The 21,067-nt window shown below is 50.2% G+C and overlaps 1 protein-coding gene across 1 annotated transcript in view; it reads right to left on the bottom strand.

Moving 5' to 3' along the window:
• Positions 1-21,067, bottom strand: part of PLXNA2 (plexin A2) — a 211,449-nt gene that overhangs the window by 25,583 nt on the left and 164,799 nt on the right. Inside the window, exons 13-17 of the mRNA XM_028530930.2 lie at positions 13,499-13,650; positions 7,251-7,368; positions 5,269-5,405; positions 3,640-3,807; positions 3,413-3,506 (exon numbers count right to left, since the gene is read on the bottom strand). Of these exons, the coding sequence (XP_028386731.1) occupies positions 3,413-3,506; positions 3,640-3,807; positions 5,269-5,405; positions 7,251-7,368; positions 13,499-13,650 (669 nt within the window). The remainder of the gene's footprint in view (positions 1-3,412; positions 3,507-3,639; positions 3,808-5,268; positions 5,406-7,250; positions 7,369-13,498; positions 13,651-21,067) is intronic.

Consider the following 21,067-nt stretch of genomic DNA (forward strand, 5'->3'; position numbering starts at 1 on the left):
CCAACCAAGCATTCCCTAACTGCAAAGGGATATAACCTCGATATTGACACTGAGTTCAGGATGTCCTTTCTTTCTTGGTGGACTCTGGTCTCCCAATGAAATTCTAGCTGGACCGACCCCTGCTTAGCATGAGTTGTGTCATGTTCTTCTCTGGTTTAGATCTTTAGCTGCGTAAGGCAGCAGCCAGAATGAAGAAAGCCCTACAGGACCCCACATGAAACTTGGGGAGAAAACCTGCACCCCTACTCCCACTGTCCAGTTTTGGCTTTGGGAGCCACAGTGTCCCAGCAACAGCCAAGGGCATCTGTGAGAACTCGGCCTGCTCAAGCACACACTGTCCTGGCAGGTCCACACACGTGTGTCTGGCCAACGCACACATACACGGACTTCATGTTCAGAAAACAAGCCCGTGTGTGAAACTGCAAAAAGGCCAACCCTTGCACAGAAATGAGGTCAGTGTTCTAAGGCCAAGCATTAGCCCTCCATGCCTAGAGGCGGTTGGAGTTGGAGCCAACAGCTCCCTGAGGGCGTCATGCCGTGTTGCAGGTCAGTTCCCATTCCCACCCTTTTCAGCCCACACTTCAGCAACCCCTTAGAAGCCTAATGTCTGTTTCATGGTCCAGCTGGGGACACTCTGGCTTGAGGAAAGTGCGGGGCGGGGGTGCAGTCAAATGGCAGAGTTGAGCCAGGGAGTCCGAACCCCAGGCTCTGTGGGGCAGATGCAGCCTGAGCGTGTCTCCTCACTCCCCAGCCCGTCTCTGTCCCGGCTCATTCCAGTTCCCCCAGACTGGACTCCTGTGTGAACAAGCAAATTGCTCCCAAACAAGCGGCCTCTGTGTGCTTCCTGCCCTGTGCTGCATCGGCACTTTGTTTGCCAAACATTCCTTGGGGTTTTGTGGCCTTCGCTCTGGCCCTTCTCACTTCTCACTGTGGCTGCTTCATGTCCCGAAGGCAAGAAGAGGCCCCAGTGGACGGAGGCTGCCATTCCACCCAGGCTGGGCTGAGGGGCCAAGTGCTCTCTCCCACCCTCCTGAAAGAGAAGGCCCAGGGCAGAGTTCATGAACTTCCCACTGCGCAGCCAGGCTGGATGGAAAAGTACAGACTCCAGGCTTGCCAGCCTGCAGACCTCAGGCAAGAGGGCCCCATCTCTCCAGAGGGAAGAACTGGGAACAACTCTCTAACTCCTTGAAGCCCTGTGGTCATGGTGGGTAGGCTGGGGGAAGCGCTGGGGAGAATCCTGCCTAGGGCTGCAAAGGCTTCTGGGAGGGGGAGGGAGCTCAGGACTGAGCCTTCTCAGAGATGAATATCAGGTATGGTGAAGACCTTCCCAGCCCAGCCTTCTCTTCAAACAGCTTCCCCAGGACTAATGTTCAGCCTCTGAAAGTCAAACTTGTTAGTTACATACTTACTCATTTTCCAAAATTCCCTCTGTACTATATTAGCCACGTCTTTTATTTTCTGTGTTCTGGTGCTTTAACATCTGGGGCCTTGCTGACTCTGGAGGGACTGCCCCTCCCCACACTCACAGTTCCTAGGGACAGTGAACAACCTGCAGCCCCCTAGAGCTGCTCTCCTAATGCAAATAACTAATCCAGAGCCTACAGGCCCAACCGCATTTCCCACAGCGGGCAACTATCCGCCTTCCCTAACTACACCAGGGCTAGGTACCAGGCAAGGAGGGACAGCCCCTCTGCCCCCAGCGCACTAAAATGAACCAGACTGGCCAATCCTAAACCCACTTGCCTGGCCTTGCTAGTTCCTTCCTGTGGAAACCAATATAAAGGCTCTTGCCCCAGTTTTCCTTTCTCCTTCCGCTTCCTAACCTACCCTGGGGTTCCTCCTCCCCACCCCACCCCCACCCTAGCCGTGGCAAGGCTCCCTTTTCTTGGGACCCGTATTAATAAACTATCCAATGGTGGTCATTTCCTGATCTGTTGGCCTTGTCACGTGTAACAATAAAATCTAAATTTAAAAAATATACTTAAATTGTTTGGGAGTTTTATTCTTCCCTGAGTATAAACCCACCATTCCCATTCCTACCCCTCATCTTCCTCCCTTCCACTTAGGCCTTGGAGTTGGATAGATGGAGGTGGTCTGTCAGCTACTGGGGGCATGGGCCTCAGACTGAAAGTGGAGTTGGGGCATGGACTCTTGACCCACGGATCAAGCTCTACACCTGGGATAAGGAGACATGTGCTCTCCCAGCCCAAAAAGCTGTGACCATGGTGTGTGCTGAAGGTGTGACGCAGGTATCCCCACGTCTCTGGCGTGATGGAATGTCAGGCGTAGGAGCATCTCATATGGCCTAGTTATTCAGGGTCCAGATATTTGCAAAAGAGCTTGGCCCTGCCACTGGCCACCTTCATGACTGGGGGCAAGTCCTTCATTCTGGGCCTTCGTTTCCTCCGCTGTACAATGAGGGGCTTGAACCAGGTGGGCCCTGAGACCTTTCCAGATCTAGCCTTATAGTTCCTGTCACTTTGAGTGTTTCTGTTTCCTAAGGCACTCTGGGAATGTGTCAGAGACGAGAGTGGATATAAAGCCATCCTCCCCATCTCCATTTCAGCCTAGTCAATCCTCTGAAGGTCGAAGCAGTAATAATGGCAATTTATTTGAAAAATAATGGCCATAATTTATAATGCCAGCATCTGCTGAACTATAAGTATAAATACAATAATGTCTCAGAAAATATTGGCTAAGAAGAGCCACTAGAACAAACTAAAAAATTTATAACATATCAGACATTCTGCCCTTATGTTGGAAAACTTCTTTAAAATCGCAAAAATCCATAATGAAAAAATTGAATTACATGGCTCTGCACAGAGGAATAAAGTAAAATGTTCAACCTGATCATCCCAGCAATCCAGATGGAACAATTTGCATGCAGTGACTAACGTTTATCAAGTGCCCACCTCAGCGGCTAGTGGCTGCAGGTGACAAACCTACAAGGCGAGTCTTACCATCCCCAGGGGAGTGGGGGATGGCGGATCAGAGAGGTTAAATGACTTGAGTATGGTTGTTCAGCTAGCAGATGGCAGCTTCCTGCTTCCTCCAATCCAGAAGCATCTGGATCTGGAGTGAGAATTTCTTCACCGTCTCATAGCAGTGCTTCTTATCAGACCTTCAAGTGAACATGCCACAGACGGGGGCCCCTCTGTGCTGTATCTAAGCTCAGAAGGCACTATGTTTATGCACTCATTATATCACCTTCTGACAAGAAATGAGTATGCCATAATTATAAAAATCGTTATCAGGCCCAAGTGTTTGGGGACATGACTCCAGGTTCAGCCTTGAGCCAACTTTCTTTTCCTGCGGTCAGATGCTCCAGTGCCCGACACAGAGCTCATCCCATCACAAAACACCGACACACAGCTGTGTTTGCCCAGCGCCAGGCGGACCAGCACTTACTCACATTGACAGATTCTTTGCCATTAAACTTGACTCGGATTCTTGGCTCCTGAATGACATCAAGGTTGAAGCCTGTGATGGTCAGGGGTGTGTGGCCACTGGGAACAAGCAGAGGCCAGGTTAGGTAAAAAATCCAACTGCCACCAGCTCCACCCCTGGGATCCTCCCACAAGCCACCCTTGGGCCGAGGGGATGATGCCACGGGGTGCGTTCCTCCACCCTGTGCCTCACCTGGCAATGCTCCACTCTGGCTCGATGCGCTGTACCCGGGGGTCATCTATGTACTCAAACTGCAAGTTGTTATCCACATGGGCTCGGTCGACACTCACAGAAACGGGGACCGGACCCAGTCCATTGGATGATGGAGGAGAGACACACACGATCTCATTCATCGATCGCCTGCCATGGAGACAGCAGGAAGGTTGCAAAGAAAGGCATGGGCGATACGGGGTGCACTGTGCTGGATGAGGGGCTTTCCTCAGTCTGAGGGTGTAGCCAGAATGTACCCTCTGTCCTGAGACACCGTATGCCAGGGAACACAACCCTTATCAGTGGGGATCAGTGCCCTTTCTACCCGAGAGCCAACTTGGGTTCAATTAGGAGGGAGTAAATTGGAGGAGGGGATCAGAGAATGTGAGGCAGGGGCCAGGCTTCATGGGCTGCATCTTCTTTTCTGGACTTTTCTAGGAATGACTAGTCAGCTGGTGCTTAGAATCCAGTAAGTCAATTGATGAATATTTATTGAGCAACTACCATTCAGAAAAGTGAACACATAGTCCTTGCCCCGAGGGAGTTTACGGTCTAAGGGGTTGATTATCAGGTATTCATCCATGGATTCTCTCAGAGTTCTCTGAGGATGCGCTACATCCCCACTGAAGGTATGTGACAAATAGTAGGTGCTCCATTTTTTAGCTCCAAGAGATGTCCTGAGGATGAGTCTGCGTTCTTCCTGAGGACTGAGGCCAGTCCTCAGGTAACCACAGTGGGGACCTAATGACTGTGGGGTTGGTCCTGATGGTGACAGGACAGTTCCCGGGAGCCTTTCTCAGCAGCAGGCTCAAGGGCCTCACTTCTAAGTATGGGGGGGGGGGCAAAGAAACCCGGAATGTATTTATAAAATATTGTGTATTCACTCTCACATGTTTAAACTTCAGTCACCTGCAAAGTACTCTCCATTTGATACAATATACCTATCGAGACATTTTTCCAATGCTCAAAACAGTTTTTGAACTCATTGATTTTTACTCCTTTTAGTGCTTCTGCTGTGTTTTGTTTTACCTCTTCCGCATCAGCACAATGTTTCCCTTTGAGGACTGTTTTTCATGCAGGGAAACAAAAAAAAGGGGTCTTGGGGAGAGATCGGGTGAATAGAGGGGGTGGGGCACTGGGGTCATGTCGCTTGTGGTCAAAAACTGCGGAACACTCAGCACAGTGTGGGTAGGTGCGCTCATAAATCACCATCATGAAATGGGCATCTGCATTGAAAGAGTCTTCAGAAAAATTCACTGAAGCGGGAGGCAGCCTCCCACAACGATGTCAGCTGGTACACTGATACAGATGGGTTCCTAGAACACCCCCCCTAGTGGAGGAAGCTTGTACTACAAGGGGCCCACCCTCCAGAAGATTATTCCGGTTTTTTTTGGTTGCCCCTCATACTTGTAGAAGTATCCAGCCCCTGTGATACATACAGTATACAGTAACTAGTGGTATATGGGTATATGTGTGTTACAGTGAGCACAATCCAGGATGTAGCACATAACATGGACGTGATGGGCAGGCATATGTGTGAACGTGCACAGGAACATGTGTACACAGGCCACGCAAGGACAGTCTTCTAATGCTCTTTCGAGCGCATCTCACCCATAGAACTCGCAGGTCTGGTTGCCCAGGTACACGGCCACACTGCTCCCGGCCCCAAGGTAGTGGCCCGTGATGGTCACCATGGTGCCTCCGGACTCTGGCCCACGAATGGGGTTGAGGGACAGCACAGAAGGGTTCTTTGGGAGGAAGCAGAGACATTGTCATGGCGCAGGTATTTCCTAAAGGGATGGATCCAGGGGAGACTTAAAGACAGAAGGAGGGACTGCATCTGTCCTCAGAGTGGAGGTACTTTTCCTGCCCCCTGGGATCCCCAACACTCTGTCTGCCTACCCTGAAGCTGAGACCCTTTCAAAGAAGAGGCGCCAGGCATGTCCAGGAAAGACAGAAAGGTCACATTTTGGAATTAATTAACTCCTCAGGGAGGCTCATGCCCATAACACTGATGGGAAGGCATAGATGACACTGACTAATCTATCAATTAGTTTACAAATTGAGAACAATTTGAAAATGCTTCTCTATCTAGAGCCTGTACTGATTTTTTGGGCACAAAATCGATAGGGCTGAATAAAGCATCCCTGCCTGGATTGGGCCACTGTGAGGCTAAAGTCCTCCATTAATGGCTCATGCGCATGTCCTTCCGTCCCTCCTAAGCATCTGAAGGCACGCCAGTGTGCCTGGTGCAGGGGGCCGTAAGTAAATGTTAGACGTGGCTTCCCCGTTCTGTATCAGGAGGATGGCCCATCATGGGCTGGGACTTTCGAGTAAGCTTATTAAGTTGTAAAATTAAGCCTGAAGCTTAAAAGAAATATCATTTGGCCTAAACTACATCACGTGGCTGACCTAAATCAGAAAGGAATCGCTTTTGCCTAGCGGGCAGCAGAGTGGAGTGGAAAGTGCACTTAACTAAGCAAGTACACAGACATGAACTAGTTCCCATCAGCTGCTCACTTGCAACCAGCCCTGAATGGAGGTTCTGGGTCACCCAGGGCCTTTGTCTGCTCCTCTGTCTAGAGGAAGGGGGGCTAGAGTCTCTCCGCAGCTCCTCCCTGCTCTGACATTCAACAGTTCTCCCTCCATCTAGTCTTTCTGTGTTTGCTTCTCACAGATGATTGTGTCTGTCTGTGTCGGAGCTGGGGTAGGTTGGGGACAGACAGGCCCTGGTTCTTTCTAATCTGAGAGAGAAGAGTACAAGAAAAAGGTGCAGATGCCAGGATAAGAAGGCAGAGACTGGAAAACCGACAATAAGCAGGAAAAATGCCTCGGGGAGAATAGAATCTTGTGGTTTAACGATTTTTCAAAACTCGTAGCAAGGCTGGTTTGACCTCACCAGCTGGTGCTAACACTTTTTAATGGAGAATTCGATGTGGCAATGTAGGTAAGTGTCAGAAAAGGGACTCGAGGGCATAGAAGCAAGTTATTGATTCAGTAGGCACTTTAAAGAAAGTCTTTGTGATTTTACTGCCTGGTGCCTGCGTGTGAAGAGATGTTTTCAGGTGTGAATGTGTGCATACTTGTGTGTACCCACAGCAGCTCGCTTGTATACTCCCGGCATCCTGCCCAGACGCACGGTCCTGCAGGATTTCAAGTGATGCCTCTAAATTCCTACTTACAATATCCTTGACAGAAAACAAAGCTTGCTGATAAATATAGACCTTTTTTAATTGGGTCCTCCAGGCACTCTGTCCTCATTAGGCTGGAATTAGAAGAAGATACTACGTTGGCAGAGGCAAAGGGCAGCCCCTGACTCCCTGGGAGGTGTTTCTAAGATTGGAATTCTACGAAAGGCCTGATTTTGCTTTATTTAGAACTCTGACCTTTGGCTCTGGGGGACTGAAGGTCTTCACAGCATTATTAGTCACACACCCATCCCACTTGGAAAGACAGGCTTGTGAAGTGAGGCCCAAACTTCCCTGTCCTGGTTCCTTGGAGGTACCTGGCTTGGGAGGAGGTATGTGGAGAAGTCTGGAAGGAAGTGTGCCCTTGCTAGGAGCCTGTAGCCCTGAACCAGACCCCATACTCACCACAAAGGTGTACTGTTGGTGGGACTTGGTCATGAACTCTGGCTTACACTCGCCAATGCACAGGCGCACGGGCCCAGAGGTGGTTCCCACGAGGGCGTGGCCCATCTCACACACGATCCTGAGAAGAGAGGGGATCTTCCCGTGAGAGGCTTGGCAAGAGCTGGTATCCCTGCCCCTACTTGCTCACGGTCACAATGAAATGACTCATTGCAGTCTTGCAATGGTGCTAAACTGAGAGTCGGTTCGTTCACCCATTCAGCTGTGCAACCTTGGGTAAGGGCTTTCCCTCTCTGGTTTTTAATCTCTCATCTGTACAGTGAGAGGTTGGAAGGGATCATCTCTAAAGCCCAGTAAATGCTATACTGCCTAAATCTCTGAACAAGCCTGTAGTACCCAGTACCTAGTGCAGTGCCTACCACTGGGTGGCTGCCCAATATTTGCGGAATAAACCTAACATCCAACAGAGAGATCTAGGGGCCACAATTTAGTATCCTTTCCTATGTGACAAGCCAACACTGCAACTCGCTCTAAAAGAGGGAGTGAGGGCCTATTTGCCAAACTGATTCAATTGTGGTTCATTTCTTGCAGTGAGCTTTCAAAAGAGAATAGATAATCTGGTGAGACAGTGAGGGCCTGAAACAGGAGCTTGGAGCACAATGGGAGAGGTGGAGTCCTGTGGCAGCCAGTGAAGGGCTGGGAGGCGGATGAGTTCACTAGAACAGCAGTGGGTGCTGGACTCTGATTTAATCAAGGGCGGAGTGCACTGAGCTGGTGGATGAGGCAGTGACCCAGCCCTAGGGTTGGAAGTCATGTCTCACGTTAACAGGAGAGCTGGAGAGGAGAGGGAGTGCAGCATTCTCTCTCATGAAGTGCAGATCAATACCCCAGTGATGACTTCCCTGGTGCCTGAGATGAGTTACAACAAGCACATTTAGAGACTGGTTGCCTTGGTGCAGCTGCAGACTAGAAGGGGTGGATAGCTGGAGGGATTGAAGAAATCAGGTTCTTGGGGGGGAATCTCTTGCCTGGTACTGTAGACATGGGGTACGTGGAAAAGGGTTCAACCAGACTCAGCAAAAGAGAACCTTGGGGCAGAGACAAAGATTTTCCTTTCCTCTAAATACCACGTACAAGTTCAGAGCTGCCTGGCACCCCTGGTAGGTTTGCTTAGTGGGGAGTCAGAAAAACAGAACCCCCTTGCACTAATCCACAGCATTATCCTGGCACCATAGGGAAGATCTGTGTTTAACCGAGTGGTGTTTATCTCAACAGCTTCTCTAGGAAGGAAGGTAACTGAACAGAGATTTCATTCCGATGTAATAAAACTTGCATTAAACAAATACACTGCACGCTCGCACACATGGCGTGCCACTGATCTCCATCTCCTTCATAACAGTTAATCCCAAAAAGCACTTTCACTGCTGGTGAATATTTACTTAACATGCAATAACTGTCTTATTACGTTTAGCATATTAGATTCAACAAGAAAGTACTGAATGCACAAGGAAGGATACTCTCCTCCTCCGTCCCTTCCTCTATGAATGAATAAATTAATCATGAACCCAGTGTAAAGATGATAGTGATGATCAATTAGTATTTTACACATAGCTGTCTCCTTAAACCTCATTAGCAGAGCATTTGAGAAGCCTAATTTGTGGTACTGTGTGTGGTTATCTCAATGCTGCTACCTGATTGGAGTAACAACTCTCTCGTTCTATCTCCTGGGTCCTAGTGCCTGTGGCTGTTTAGGGTCCTGGCCATCCTGCAATCCACGCCCTGTGCTCTCAAGGAGCTCCAGAGGAGGCACAGAAGAGGAGGGGGCAGATAAATCTCCTTCCCTCTGTTCTCATCGGGGCTTTCTTGTCCCTCACTCACCCCTCTTGGACTATCTGTGCCAAAGTGACTCTCAAGCAGAAAAGGAGGAGCTCATGGCAGGCTTGGAATCACAAAAAGAGGAAATATGAGAACATGTGAAGGTCATAGGCATATCTGTTCTTCCTTGGGCCATGCCAGGACCTGCCTAAGAGAAAAGAAAGCCTCGAATGGCCCGTCAGTTATGTCTGTAGGGAGTTAACAATGCGCTGGGGCCTCTTGGCACACTGTTTTTCTAGAATACTTTTTCTCCTAGGGTTCATGTCCCAAAAGATAAACCTTACACGTCAAGCACCTGCGAAAAGGGGGATGGGTGGCAGATGGGCTCTGCCCAGGTGTCCAAGGCTGAATGGCTGCAGTTGGCTCTGAATGCTCTGCCTAGAAGGGAGTGATGTAGAGGACCAGGGGCTGGGCCACAGTGAGGGCCAAGAGCTGGACCATGGGTTTCCCTCCTCAGCACTGCAGCTAGCCCCTCTCCCCACCTGTAGAATGAGGCTCTACTTTATCTTGTGAGTGGGAAGAGGGGCAGTGGGCTATAGAAAGGGTTGGGGTTGGTAAGACTAAGAAATGGACAAGAGTCCTAAGGAATCAGGCAGCATTGTAGAGGAACTCAAATGCCCTCTATCTCTTTGTCCTTATTCCTGGATGCAGTGCTTACATCCTTGAGTATATCTGTTGTAGGCATTTGTCTTCTGAGCTCAGGGGTATATGCAGTTAAAGGAAAAAGGAAGGGAAGCTGTGGGAAATGGAAGGGTTATACTGAGGAATGAGGGTCAGGCCATACTGAGCTGTGATTATGGCTGGTGCTGGACAAGACAGGATCTCGGGCCACCCTCAGGCTCTCCTATAGGGAGGGTCTTATGATCTGCATTTTATAGACAATGAAACTAAGGCTCAGAGATGCTCAGTGACTCATTACAGCCATAGTTCTAGTAAGCCACAGAGCCATGATTCAAATCCACATCAGCTGACTCCAAGGCTCGTGCCTTTGACCACTCCACTCTATTGCCTTTAGAATTAATGGGATGATCTTTTAATGTGTGTCTTTTGGGAAAGAGACAGGGTAAATAGACATGGCAGCAATGCTTGGGTGGAGTTGAGGTTGCAGGAGTAGGGGTTGGGGGAGGGAAGACCTGGCTGGGTTCCTAGGGCTCTGAGAGCTGACCACCTGTGTCCCCCACCTTGCTGGCTGTCAGTGACCACCAGCAGCAGTGTGTGCACCACCTCTGCCTTCAGGTCTCATAAGTCAGCAAAGTTCCTGTGGTGTGATTTCTGGAGGACTCCTGCCTTCCCTGCCTTCTCCCAGGGTCCCTGGTGGCTCTAGGCTCCCTATGTTTTATTAGGAGACGACAGCTAGAGATGTCTTTTCCTTACAAAGTAAGGGATTGGACTGATTAACTGACCAATAGTTACTTAGCTTCAACAGTTGAAGGCTTGACTCCTCCTGGTTGACAGGGGACTTCTGTAGACAAATCAGTGCGAGCAATATGCTTTCTAATGGTGGGAGGCACAGGTCCCATAGGGCAGACCCTTCTTCTGACATACTCGGGACCGCAGACATGACTGTAGAGATCTTATATTTCTATATACTCATTTTCCAGATGAGACATTTGAGGATCATGGAGCAAAGTCACTTGTCCAGAGTCACTTAGCTCATCAATAGCTTAATTCTCAGCACCCAGCCAGTGCCCTCACTTCCACACCTGACCACCTCCCTTAAATTGGCATAGAGATGGTCTCTTACACTCCATGAGTATGTACCCGGAGTGGGGGATACACGTGCCTAACATCAATCTATCCAGCTGTGGCTGAGTTCACAGGCGCAGCAGATAAGAGGGAGGTGATCTGAGGATGAGCTCAGTCCAGACCACACAGAACCCCAGTCCCAGGCTGGGCTGAGCTGCGTCCTCAACCTGCATCCCACTGCCTGGAAAGCGTCCTGTCATGGAGTCATCTGGTCCTCCACAGTCCTGTGGGGTGTTGATTGCAGGATTAAGCGGGGCCCTTTAACCAACATTAACCTAATTGTTGAGTGATAGATGGCAGGCACAAGCATATGGTGAGTCATTACTGTGCCCGATAATCTTGCCCACACCCGGGACTCTGCACTGCGCCCGTTTAGCCAAATTCATCTCTCACAGACATCTGTAACGATTGTGCCTGCTGCTCTCTGCCCGGGATGGAGGCTTTAATGATGTTAACAAACTAGGAAACCTCGAGAGCAGTAATGAGCCTGGCACGGCTGGAAACCGGGGCTGCATGCAGCCGAGGTGCCGAGTGTGTTGGCCGCCTCCGGCCTGCCCCACGCCCGGAGGCGATGGGGGTGCTTTTCCAGGGTGACCATCAGCCTTGGCAGGGGCCCCTGCTGACCATTCACTTTTCCAGGCTCCTTTCATATTCTCACTTCCAGTTTCTCTCAGCACTTTCTTCTCTGTGGCCCCAGGCGAGTGTGGAGCATTTGATTTCATGGATAGAACTCTGTTTCCTTACATTTGTATGGCGCATCACAGCCTCCATTTTCCCATCTTACTGAATTTTCCTCAAAACTTGTGCAGCAGGAACCATGATTTCCTTTAGGCCAATGAAGGTTAGAGAGGCTGGACATTTTGCTAAGGTCTCAGGGCTGGTCAGTAGAGGAGCCAGGACTTAGAACACTTTTGAATTCCAAATCTCATGACATGTCCATCTAGCTGCCCAAGAACTTGCTCTTCTCAGCTCAAAGCCTTACTCCTCACTTGCCCCAAACCCTTTCCTTTGGAGTCCTGTGGCATCTCACTAAGTTGGAGACTTAGCTTGTGTCCAGAGGCACAAGGTGGGTCCTGGAGGCCATGGTGGATTTGGGTCAGTGAGACCAAGTGTCTAGCCCAGCCTGGCAGGGCGCTGGCCTCTGTAAAGGATCAGCTGTGAGGATCTCTGCGGGCCATCCTGGCTTCTGCTCCCAACAGCTTTCACCCCCTCTTCTGGCTCAGAAGTGCTATAATGTCCTGTCCCCCTTTGCCTCCCTCATCTCTTTCCTGTAGACCTTGCCAGGCTTCCCTCTGATGTGCATTCCTTGCAGGGATAAGGTAGTCTGTGAAGGATCTGAAGGTCTGAAGGGTCAGACCAGCTTCTTCTTCTCCCCTGCTAGTGCTGACAGAGATCACACCCAGCCTCAGAGTCTGGGAATTCACCCATCTGACTCTAATCCAGCTCTGGGCCTCACCGGGATTATGGCCCCTGACCCTGGAAGACACATTCGGATGAATCATGAAATTTCCAGGCCACTCTTACCCAGCAGTCTTGCTCCTCCATTGCTGTTAAGAGAGGGAAGAAGCCTAGAGGAGGAGTCAGGAGACTCAAGTTCCAGCTCTGACTTGACCACTCATGCTCTGAGTGAGCTGGGAAAGTCAGTTCCCTTCTCTCGTGCTTTGTAAAATGACGATAACAATATGTACCTCTCAGAGTTCTTACCAGTTAAAAGTGAGATAATGGATGAAAGTGAAGTTATTTTTATGGTTGCTACTAAAGGCCGGCTCTGGGGAGGTCAGAGGGAGGACCTGAGGCTGCAGGGGGGTAAAGCTCAGGGAGGAAAACCCCACCCCCAAACCTAGAACCCCTTGCAGAGCTGTGATCTCCGTGGAACCAGAGTGACTTGACCAGACTTTGTAGGATCAATCATGTGGAGTGGTCTGGCTGCTCCCCTCCCTTTCTCCTTTGAAGAAGAGGCACCCCTCCTTCTACCCACCCGCCCCAGCTTTGTACCCATCTCCTGCCCACCAACTCCACCGAGCTGCCACTGCCAAATGAACACACCCCAAATTGGAACATATGTCATTCCTGGAGCCCCGTTTGCCTGTCCGCTACGACATGCCTATTTTCTAATTTCCAGCTGACATTTCCCTTAGTGAAATAAATGAATTTGCTCCGGCGGAGGCCCTGCTTGGATTAAGCTGCTGTCAGAGCCCCACAAGCCAAACAAATTGTTGCCCTCAGCCCACCTTGCGGGATGCATTCTAATGGAGTCTGGTAGGGGAGGGGCCGGGGAAGAAGAGGAGGAGCCTAGGCTGGTTGGGAAACTGACTCAGTCCTGCCAGTGGGCAGGCAAAAACTGAATAGGGGAAGCATTGCTCAAGGATCCCTGATGCCCGAGGAGCCAGGGATCTGGGGGAAGGGATCAGGGATCTGGAGCCAGGGAACAGGGAAGAGAACAGAATATGACCTTCTGGGAGTGGAGAAGGGAAAGCACAGGGCTCTGGGTAGACTTCTGGGGTCAGGTCCACGGGAGAATGGAGATGGGAGATGAGTCTTGGAAAAGTCCCAGAGAAGGGAGGGGAGGAGTCCCCACCCACCCAGAAGCTCCCCTGGGAAAAGGGCAGGCCAGAGCAGACTGGACTCACTGCTCAGCGATGATGTAATCCCCTGGCAGGGGTGTGCAGGGCACGCCAGCCACCTGCACATGGTGGGCGATCTCGGAGAAGTCCAGACCCAGGTTCACACCGTGGATGGTCACTCGAGTCCCTCCTTCAGGTGGTCCAGACACGGTCAAAATCTGTGGGAGGGAAATGGGATTAGCAAACCTGTGGGATGGAGGCTTAGGGACTTTGATGGAAACCTGGAATTTGGGGAAAAAGAGAGAGTGTCTTCTCATCTTTGAACTTGTCTAGGATCATGGAACCACCTTATTTTACACTCTTTCCTTGGGTCTTTAGGTCATTGACTCATTCATTCATCCATTTATTAAAAAGAAACCAGAAAGTACTGGACTTAAGGAAGAAAATCATTGTTTGAGATGTGTCTCTAATTCACCAGTTGCCTGATTGTCAGCAAGTCACATAATCTCACTCTACATCAGTCCTTCTGAGTTGTGATCATCATCTCTGCCAGCCTTGCCCTGGGAGCTCCAAGTAGCAAGCAAAGGGTGTTTGGGAGCATTCTGTAAACCAGAGAAGGCTTTGTAATTGTGAGGTGCTATTACTGCCACTCCTGTGTGCTAGACTCTGTAGGGGATACAGTGATGAACACACAGGAAATTCTCCCTCAAGGAACTTATGGTCAAGAGGAGGCGATAAAAGAAGCCATAAATAAGGCTGATGCTGGCTCCCGAGTGACAAGGTGGGTTCGGAGGGAAAGCTGGGAGAGCACAGAGGAGCCTGAGCTGAGGCCGTGCTGCAGGGGGGGATCTAAGATGGAAAGTGTATTTTAGATTGTTCTGGAAAAAGAAATCTTGTGATGCATGCTAGGAGCAAAAGGCAAGGATCATTTACTTATTCATTTCTTAATTCAGTCATCAAATGATGACTGTCTCATTTGGCTCCGACCCAACAGGGGAAGGAACTACAGCATCAGGCTCTCTGAAGGTATACACTTCTACCTGGGAACAGTTCAGGCTCAGGAAGAATGCAGCTCTTGGAGATCCCACAGCTCCCAGGGAGTAAGTGCACACTGTGTGGTTCACATTTTTCAGAAGTAGCAGGAAATTAGACTAGAACTCAATCCTAAGCAGGAACTTCAGAACTGGAAGGGAACTTGAGATATCTTAGGCTAAGATACTTGTATAACTGCCCTGACTGGTGTGGCTCAGTTGGTTGGGTGTTGTTCTGCAAGCAAAGGGTCATCAGTTCAATTCCCAGTCAGGGCACATGCCTGCGTTGAGGGGCATGTATGAGAGACAACCAATTGATGTTTCTCTCTCCCTCTTTCTCCTTTCCTTCCTCTCTCTCTAAAAAGAAATAAATAAAATCTTTGAAAAATTAAAAAAAAACCTTGTGTAACATATACATACAGTTGTGAGAAAGTCCAGCACTCTTTTCACTACCATAAGAAAGGCAAGATGGAGAGGGAGGGAAGGGGATTGGTCAAGGCCAGGAGTCTACCAGACTCTCCCAGATGTGGCCTCTGGGCAGAGAGCTGCTTCAGCCTTGGTCCCCTCTGTCCTTGGGTCCCTCTGAGGAGTTTCTATGTACCCCTTTATGTGCTGGTGGAGTGTCCAGTGGGCAGAGGAGTCAGTGCACTGCAGGGCACAGAAGATAGGTGGGTATAGGTAGAAATGCTCTGGAAGGCTCTGAAAACTCTTCCCATTTCCTGCCTCCCCTAAACTCTCCCCTGTTCTCTTTCTGCACAATATGGGCTCTGCTACCAACTCAGTCACGAATCCCCAGGTGATCATGGACAGAGAGAGATGATGGTGGGGATGAGGAGGACCAGGACAGGCCTCCTCCCTCAATGCCTGGCCAACTGCTGGGCTCTCAGTAACTTGGCTGCACAGCCAAGACTGGAACCCAGATCCCCTGACCCCCCACCCCCTTCTCCAGCTCTGTATGATGCAGCCTCTTTCCTTCCTTGACAGAGCAGGCCCTGAACACTCCCATCCTGGGACTCATTTCACCCAAGTCACCTGGTCTATGGCTCTAACTTCCTTCCTAGGAATAAAAATATCCCACCTTATGAATAAATCAACAAGATTCATGAAATGAGTCAACGGAAAGAGTTGAGGGGCTCACAGGCGCCTCTGTGTGTTGGTGTGAGTGTGGGGGGCAGGCAGGACAATTTGGAGAGAAAGGACCTGGCATGAGAAACCATAGCCCACAGCTTTCCTGTCCCTGGGGACTCTAAAAATAGAGTACTTGATCTTGGCTCTTCCATTCTCCCCTGGCACAGTTTCCTCAGGTAGGGCCTCCCGGACTCTGCAAGGTGGACCCTTGTTCATGAGGAACAGGGAAGGGGCTGCTTCCATGCCAACACATGAGCTCGTCCATGGGAAAGAATTTGCTTTAAGCCAACCTGAGGTTCTCCTTTGATCGTCTTGAAACGAGCTCAGCTGGCCTCTCCCCTCGTCCCCTAGCCACCTGGATAGCAGGAACCCACCTACCAAAAGGGACTGACAAAACTATAGTGATTGGTATACTCTTCTTCCTCCACTTTTTATTTGTAAAAATACATTCTTTTGCTCACTGCAGTTAATTACAACCTTTCAGAAAAACTGTGAAATGAAGTCTTTCTGGAAGGCCTAAAAATATTTCTGTTTTGCAGGTAGCCTGTAGGAATTGTACTGTGAATGTGGTGTTGGCAGGTTCCATGGGGCAGCTTCTTCCCGCTGATAAGTCAGTGTAGTGTCCCCTTCCCATGTCTGAGGGGCAGGGTCAGAGACTTGGCTGTAGTACTGAGGTACTCAGAAGCAGAAGCCAGATAATACTGTGCAGAAAAGGAAGACTTTAAAAAGAATATTAGGAAGTGTTATGATCTTCGGGTGTGGAAACACCAACTTGATCCCTTCTAACCCAGCTACCAGCTTCTGGAATGCAGACCTGGAGAATCAGAGTCCTTCTGTGTCATTGGAAAGCACTTGGGGAACACTGGGTCCATGTGGGTCTTCTTTCCCACATGGCACACCCCATGTGCTATGCTGCCAGCACCTGGGTAAGAGGAGTTTGGGGGTCAAGGCACTCAGCAGCCATCATGCCCTGGGCTTACATCTTCCTTGCCTAAAACTGATGTGTGAAAGTCTGGATTTCCAAAACATAGATGGGGTGGTGAGCATTTGATTTGCAAGAGAATTCCCAATGCCTCCATTACTGATGACTCCCAAATCTGTATTTTTGGCTCTGACCTCTCTCTTGAGTCCCATATCCATATATCCAATTGCTGCTGGACATCTCCACTTTCACATGTATGTCCCTCAGGCACCTCAAATTTCACCAGGTCTAAAAATGAACTCTTCATTTTTCCACCTCTCACCTGATTGTCTCCCAGATTCTCTTTCAAGGTTAACACAATCGCTGCGCACCAAGCCAGGAATCTTGCAAGCATTTTCAACTGTTTCCTTTCCCTCACCTACCCTGTTCAATGCATATGGTCACCAGGCATGACCAGTTTTTCCGCCCAGGTGTCCTTTGAATCTGTGCTCTGCTCTGTGTTCCAGACTAGGTGATAAGCAGGGCTCCACCACCTCTCACCCACACCAACAGCCAGAACCCCATGTTCCTCCCTTAGATCTGACTTTCTCAGACTGCCAGGGTAACTTTCATGAACACATACTTGATCAGGTTACTAGCTGTTTGCTCTAAATACCTTTAATGGCTCTAACCACTATCAAGGCACTTGTCTTTCAGTTTCTGATCTTTGTGACTTCTTCAGCCACATCTGCCATCCAGGACCATGTCCTCTATGTTCCCCCAGATACCAGCAGTTCTTATACACATGTGCACTTAAAAATCTCTGGGCCTTTGCACGTGCCACTGCTCTCCCCCAGCTTACAAATCCGAGAGAGTCAAGGACACGTCCCCTGACACCTGATGGCTTCCTGGTGAGAGTAAGCGCAAGGGCCTTGATGTCTGGGTGGTGGCCTGGGGTGGTAAAACCCACGCATCCTGCTGTCCTCACTCCTCCCCAGGACCGGGTGCTGGGGAGAGGCTACAGAGAGGAGATGCAATGAGAAAGGAACTCTTCTTCAGGGAGGGCGTTGAGCAGGATCCCTTCAGGTACCAGTGCAGACTAGGCAGCTTGGGTCCCAAGCCCACTCTGGACACTTGACGCCAAGGACCACTGCTGAAAGCAGCACTGGATTGTGGGACCCCGGTGTAGCACTCACAAAGCTTAGTTCTTTCGGGTGCCAAGTCTGGCCATTCCACCCGGGTCTATAAAGAGGGAGGTTGGTGGGGTTCCAGCCATGGCTTGTAGAACTCCAAGGAAGGCCTTCTGCCTTGTAGATCTGGAATGTGGTGTAGGGCTGCAGTGGAAGGGTGAGAGGGCAGCATGGACTTACATAGGTTCCCTTGTTGATAGGGAAAAAATATGGCTGGATGGTAGCCAGATCCACAAGTCTTAGCTTCCATTTTCAGGTGGCCCTTGGGCTGCTGACTACACTGGGGTAGAGAAGCAAGACGATCCAATGCTCAGGCAGTGTCTGTGGTAGGAAGACAGTAGGCTCTGGCATCAGTTAGACTTGAATTTGAACTCCAGCTCTGATACTTGTGGGCCATGGGACTTTTAATCTCAGTGTCCTTGTCAGAAAACAGGTAATGATGCTTGCCTCACAGGGGTGTTGTGAAGGTGAAGTGAGGCAAGATTTGGAAGGTCCCTAATGTGATGGTGGTTTAGAGAGCAGGCCTTGAAAACTGGAAGCTTCCTTCCTTGTGTTTCCCCTGTACCCGTGCATTCCTAGATCACAAAAACCCTGGATGGTGGTGTCGGTTGGGAGCTTAGAAAGCTTGGGGGTCTCCCTAGGGATCTGGAAGGAGGACACATGGACCGGGTACACACTAGGGTGCCCCGGGTAGAAAGAGGTGCTCATGGGCTGACTGGAGAAGGCTGGGAGGTATCCTGCGGCCTCCGCCTGGGTGGGGAGTGGCCGTGCTGCTGAGGGCAAGGCCTTGGCTCTGGTGGAATCTGGGTCCTTCACAGAAACATATTCCGAGCCCAATCCCTTTCTCTGGCTCTATCTCAAATGGTCTACATCCTTTCCTCCCTCCCTTCTCACCACTTCTTTTCCCCTTGGCTATCAGCCATTCTGGGGTAGGCATAGCACTTCACAACAAACTCAATGAATTCTTTCAAGAAACTAATTCCGAATGAGACACCCACACAAACAAATGGTTTGACAGTTTGGGCTGAATGTACATGCACGTGCATGTGTGTGTAGTGGGAGTGTGGAGAGAGGGAGGAGGAAGATGAAAACCTGTAAAATCAACTGTCAAGAGCTTCAGATATTGACCAATTTCAGCCCCGTGCCTTGTAACAAATATTATAACGTGGACCAGAAATATATTTAAATTCTCTGTGGCCCTCAGGAGGAGAGCCAGAAGGGATAAGGGAGAGAAGGTCCCAGAAGCAGCTGCTGTTGCTGAGGGGGAGGGAAGGGTGTACTGAGGGTCTCCCGAGGTTCTGTGCTGGCTCCCGCTGGTGCCCCTCCCCCACCCGCCTGCCTGAGCTTTGGTTCTGCTCTCTTGTTTATGACATGTGCTCCCAGGCAGAGCGAAGGGTCCCCGAGGCTAGATGGCCTAAAGTCCACGTGCTCTTGACATGCCCACGAAGCATGTCCGCTGACAAACGCCTACCCCTCTTGCAAGGCTCTGCTTTAAGAGCCTCTGCAGAGAAGCTTTCTCTGACTCCCCGGGTAGGTTTAGCAGCACCTCCTACATTCCCACTGCCCTTTGCGAATGTCCCCAGTCCAGCAAAGCCCACCGGGACTGTAACTGTTTTTTCCTCATTGAGTCAATAGCTACCTTGGGACAGGGTGTCTGTTGCTTTTGCTTAGCAATCTAACTGAGCACACTGCCTCGATAAATATCCCCAGCTTTTTGTTACTGGGGAATGCTGGTCTCAACCAGATTCTGGAATGAACTGTTCTTTCACGATGACGAGACGCACGGAGGTGCCGACATGCTGCTTGGGAGTCATGTTGTCTTTTAACAACAGAATCATCAAGAAGCTCTTTCTGCAATCTCCCTTACTTTCATTTAAGCCAATTTCTGCTGTGATTCCTCATTGAACGGAGGACTAACAGCTGCCTCCTCATCAAACATCTATCAGAAGCTGAAGATGGCAATCGTGTTACCCCTGGCCTTTGCTTCTGCGGTTCCATTAGCCTTCTGTGGGAAGATCTTGTTTTCTATACCCTTTGATCATTTCAGAGGCTGTTCTTGGGACCTCATGGTTCCATGCATCTTCCGAGAGTGGAATGAACCTGGGTAGGCTTGCAGCTTGAGCACAGCCTGCCCCGAGTGCAGCAGGAGATCCTGTGCAGAGGACCACCCTGCCCTTGTCACACAGGCATTATTAACAGGGCTCTGGCCCTGTGCAAATCCTGGAAGGAGGGTACCTTGGTGCTTTCTTTTCCCAGTTCTTTCTTTCCTCTCCGGGTTTCCTTCTCCCACTTTAGGCACCTCTCACTCTGCTATTTTCTTCTCCCTGAAGAAACCTTTACTTGAATCTTCATGGGACATTAAGTTCTGTTATTACCTTGTCTTAAGAGTATTGGCTTTTTAGCTGGTTGTAGAATAAACTGTTTGTCTATTTGCAGAATTTGGAAGGGAAGTGTGGGAAACAACGTTAGGGCGGAGGGGGCAGTTCAGCAGCCCTAAACCCTGTCTGAGAGTCAGTCACTGACCATGACTGGGTATAAAGGAGGCTAGTCCGAGTCCTGGCCAAGTACTTCTTTATCTGTTCACCTGAGGCCAGAAGGATGTGTGGTGAGGCAGCCTGTGCTGATGGTAGGACACTAACTCGGAGAGCCCTGTGTCTGCCGGTTCCTCTCAAAGACTCCCGGAGCGTCTGGTTTGGAGAGCCACTTCCCCACCTACCCACACCCACCTGACTGCTGCTCCACAGCCTGACCGAGCCCGACCCAGTGCCCAAGCACCCAGCCAAATCTGTATTCATGCCAGACTGTGTCATGTTTGTTTCCCACTGTGGGTGCCATGACCTGGAAAACAGCCGCCGTGATGCAGCACTCGCCCTGATTCTTGCAGCCACTAATTGAACAGTTTGGAGGGAACTGTGCCACAAAGCCGCCAAAGGGCGAGAGCAGATGCAGCCGATTAATTACAGCTGGAGAGCTCCGATGGGCGTCACCAGGGGGCAAAGTGGGAGGTGCTGAAAGCCCAGGGGCCCACAACCTAGGGAGCACGGATGGGCCGTCCCTGGGACTTGGGGAGCCTTGCAGGGGCAGAGTTGGGGCCTTCTACAGGGTCAGGGCTTAAGGGGCCAGAGGAGGGCCCCTTGTTGGTGGGTACCTCACAGAGCCCAGCTCCCACCCTGGAGCCTCTCTCTGGTTGTATCTCCTGTCTGATAGACACTGTGAGAGAAAAGGCAGAAACCCGCCATAGGCTCCAGGTTATTAAAGATTCTGATAATTGATGATGACTGCTTTTTCACTTCAGTACTTACCATGCATTGTGCCAAGAGCTTTACATATTTTATCCCACTAAGAGAGCAAAACAAGCTACGAGGGAGCTACTATTATTACTGCC

Source organism: Phyllostomus discolor, chromosome 14, assembly GCF_004126475.2.
Source record: "Phyllostomus discolor isolate MPI-MPIP mPhyDis1 chromosome 14, mPhyDis1.pri.v3, whole genome shotgun sequence".
In the NCBI taxonomy this organism is placed as follows: domain Eukaryota; kingdom Metazoa; phylum Chordata; class Mammalia; order Chiroptera; family Phyllostomidae; genus Phyllostomus; species Phyllostomus discolor.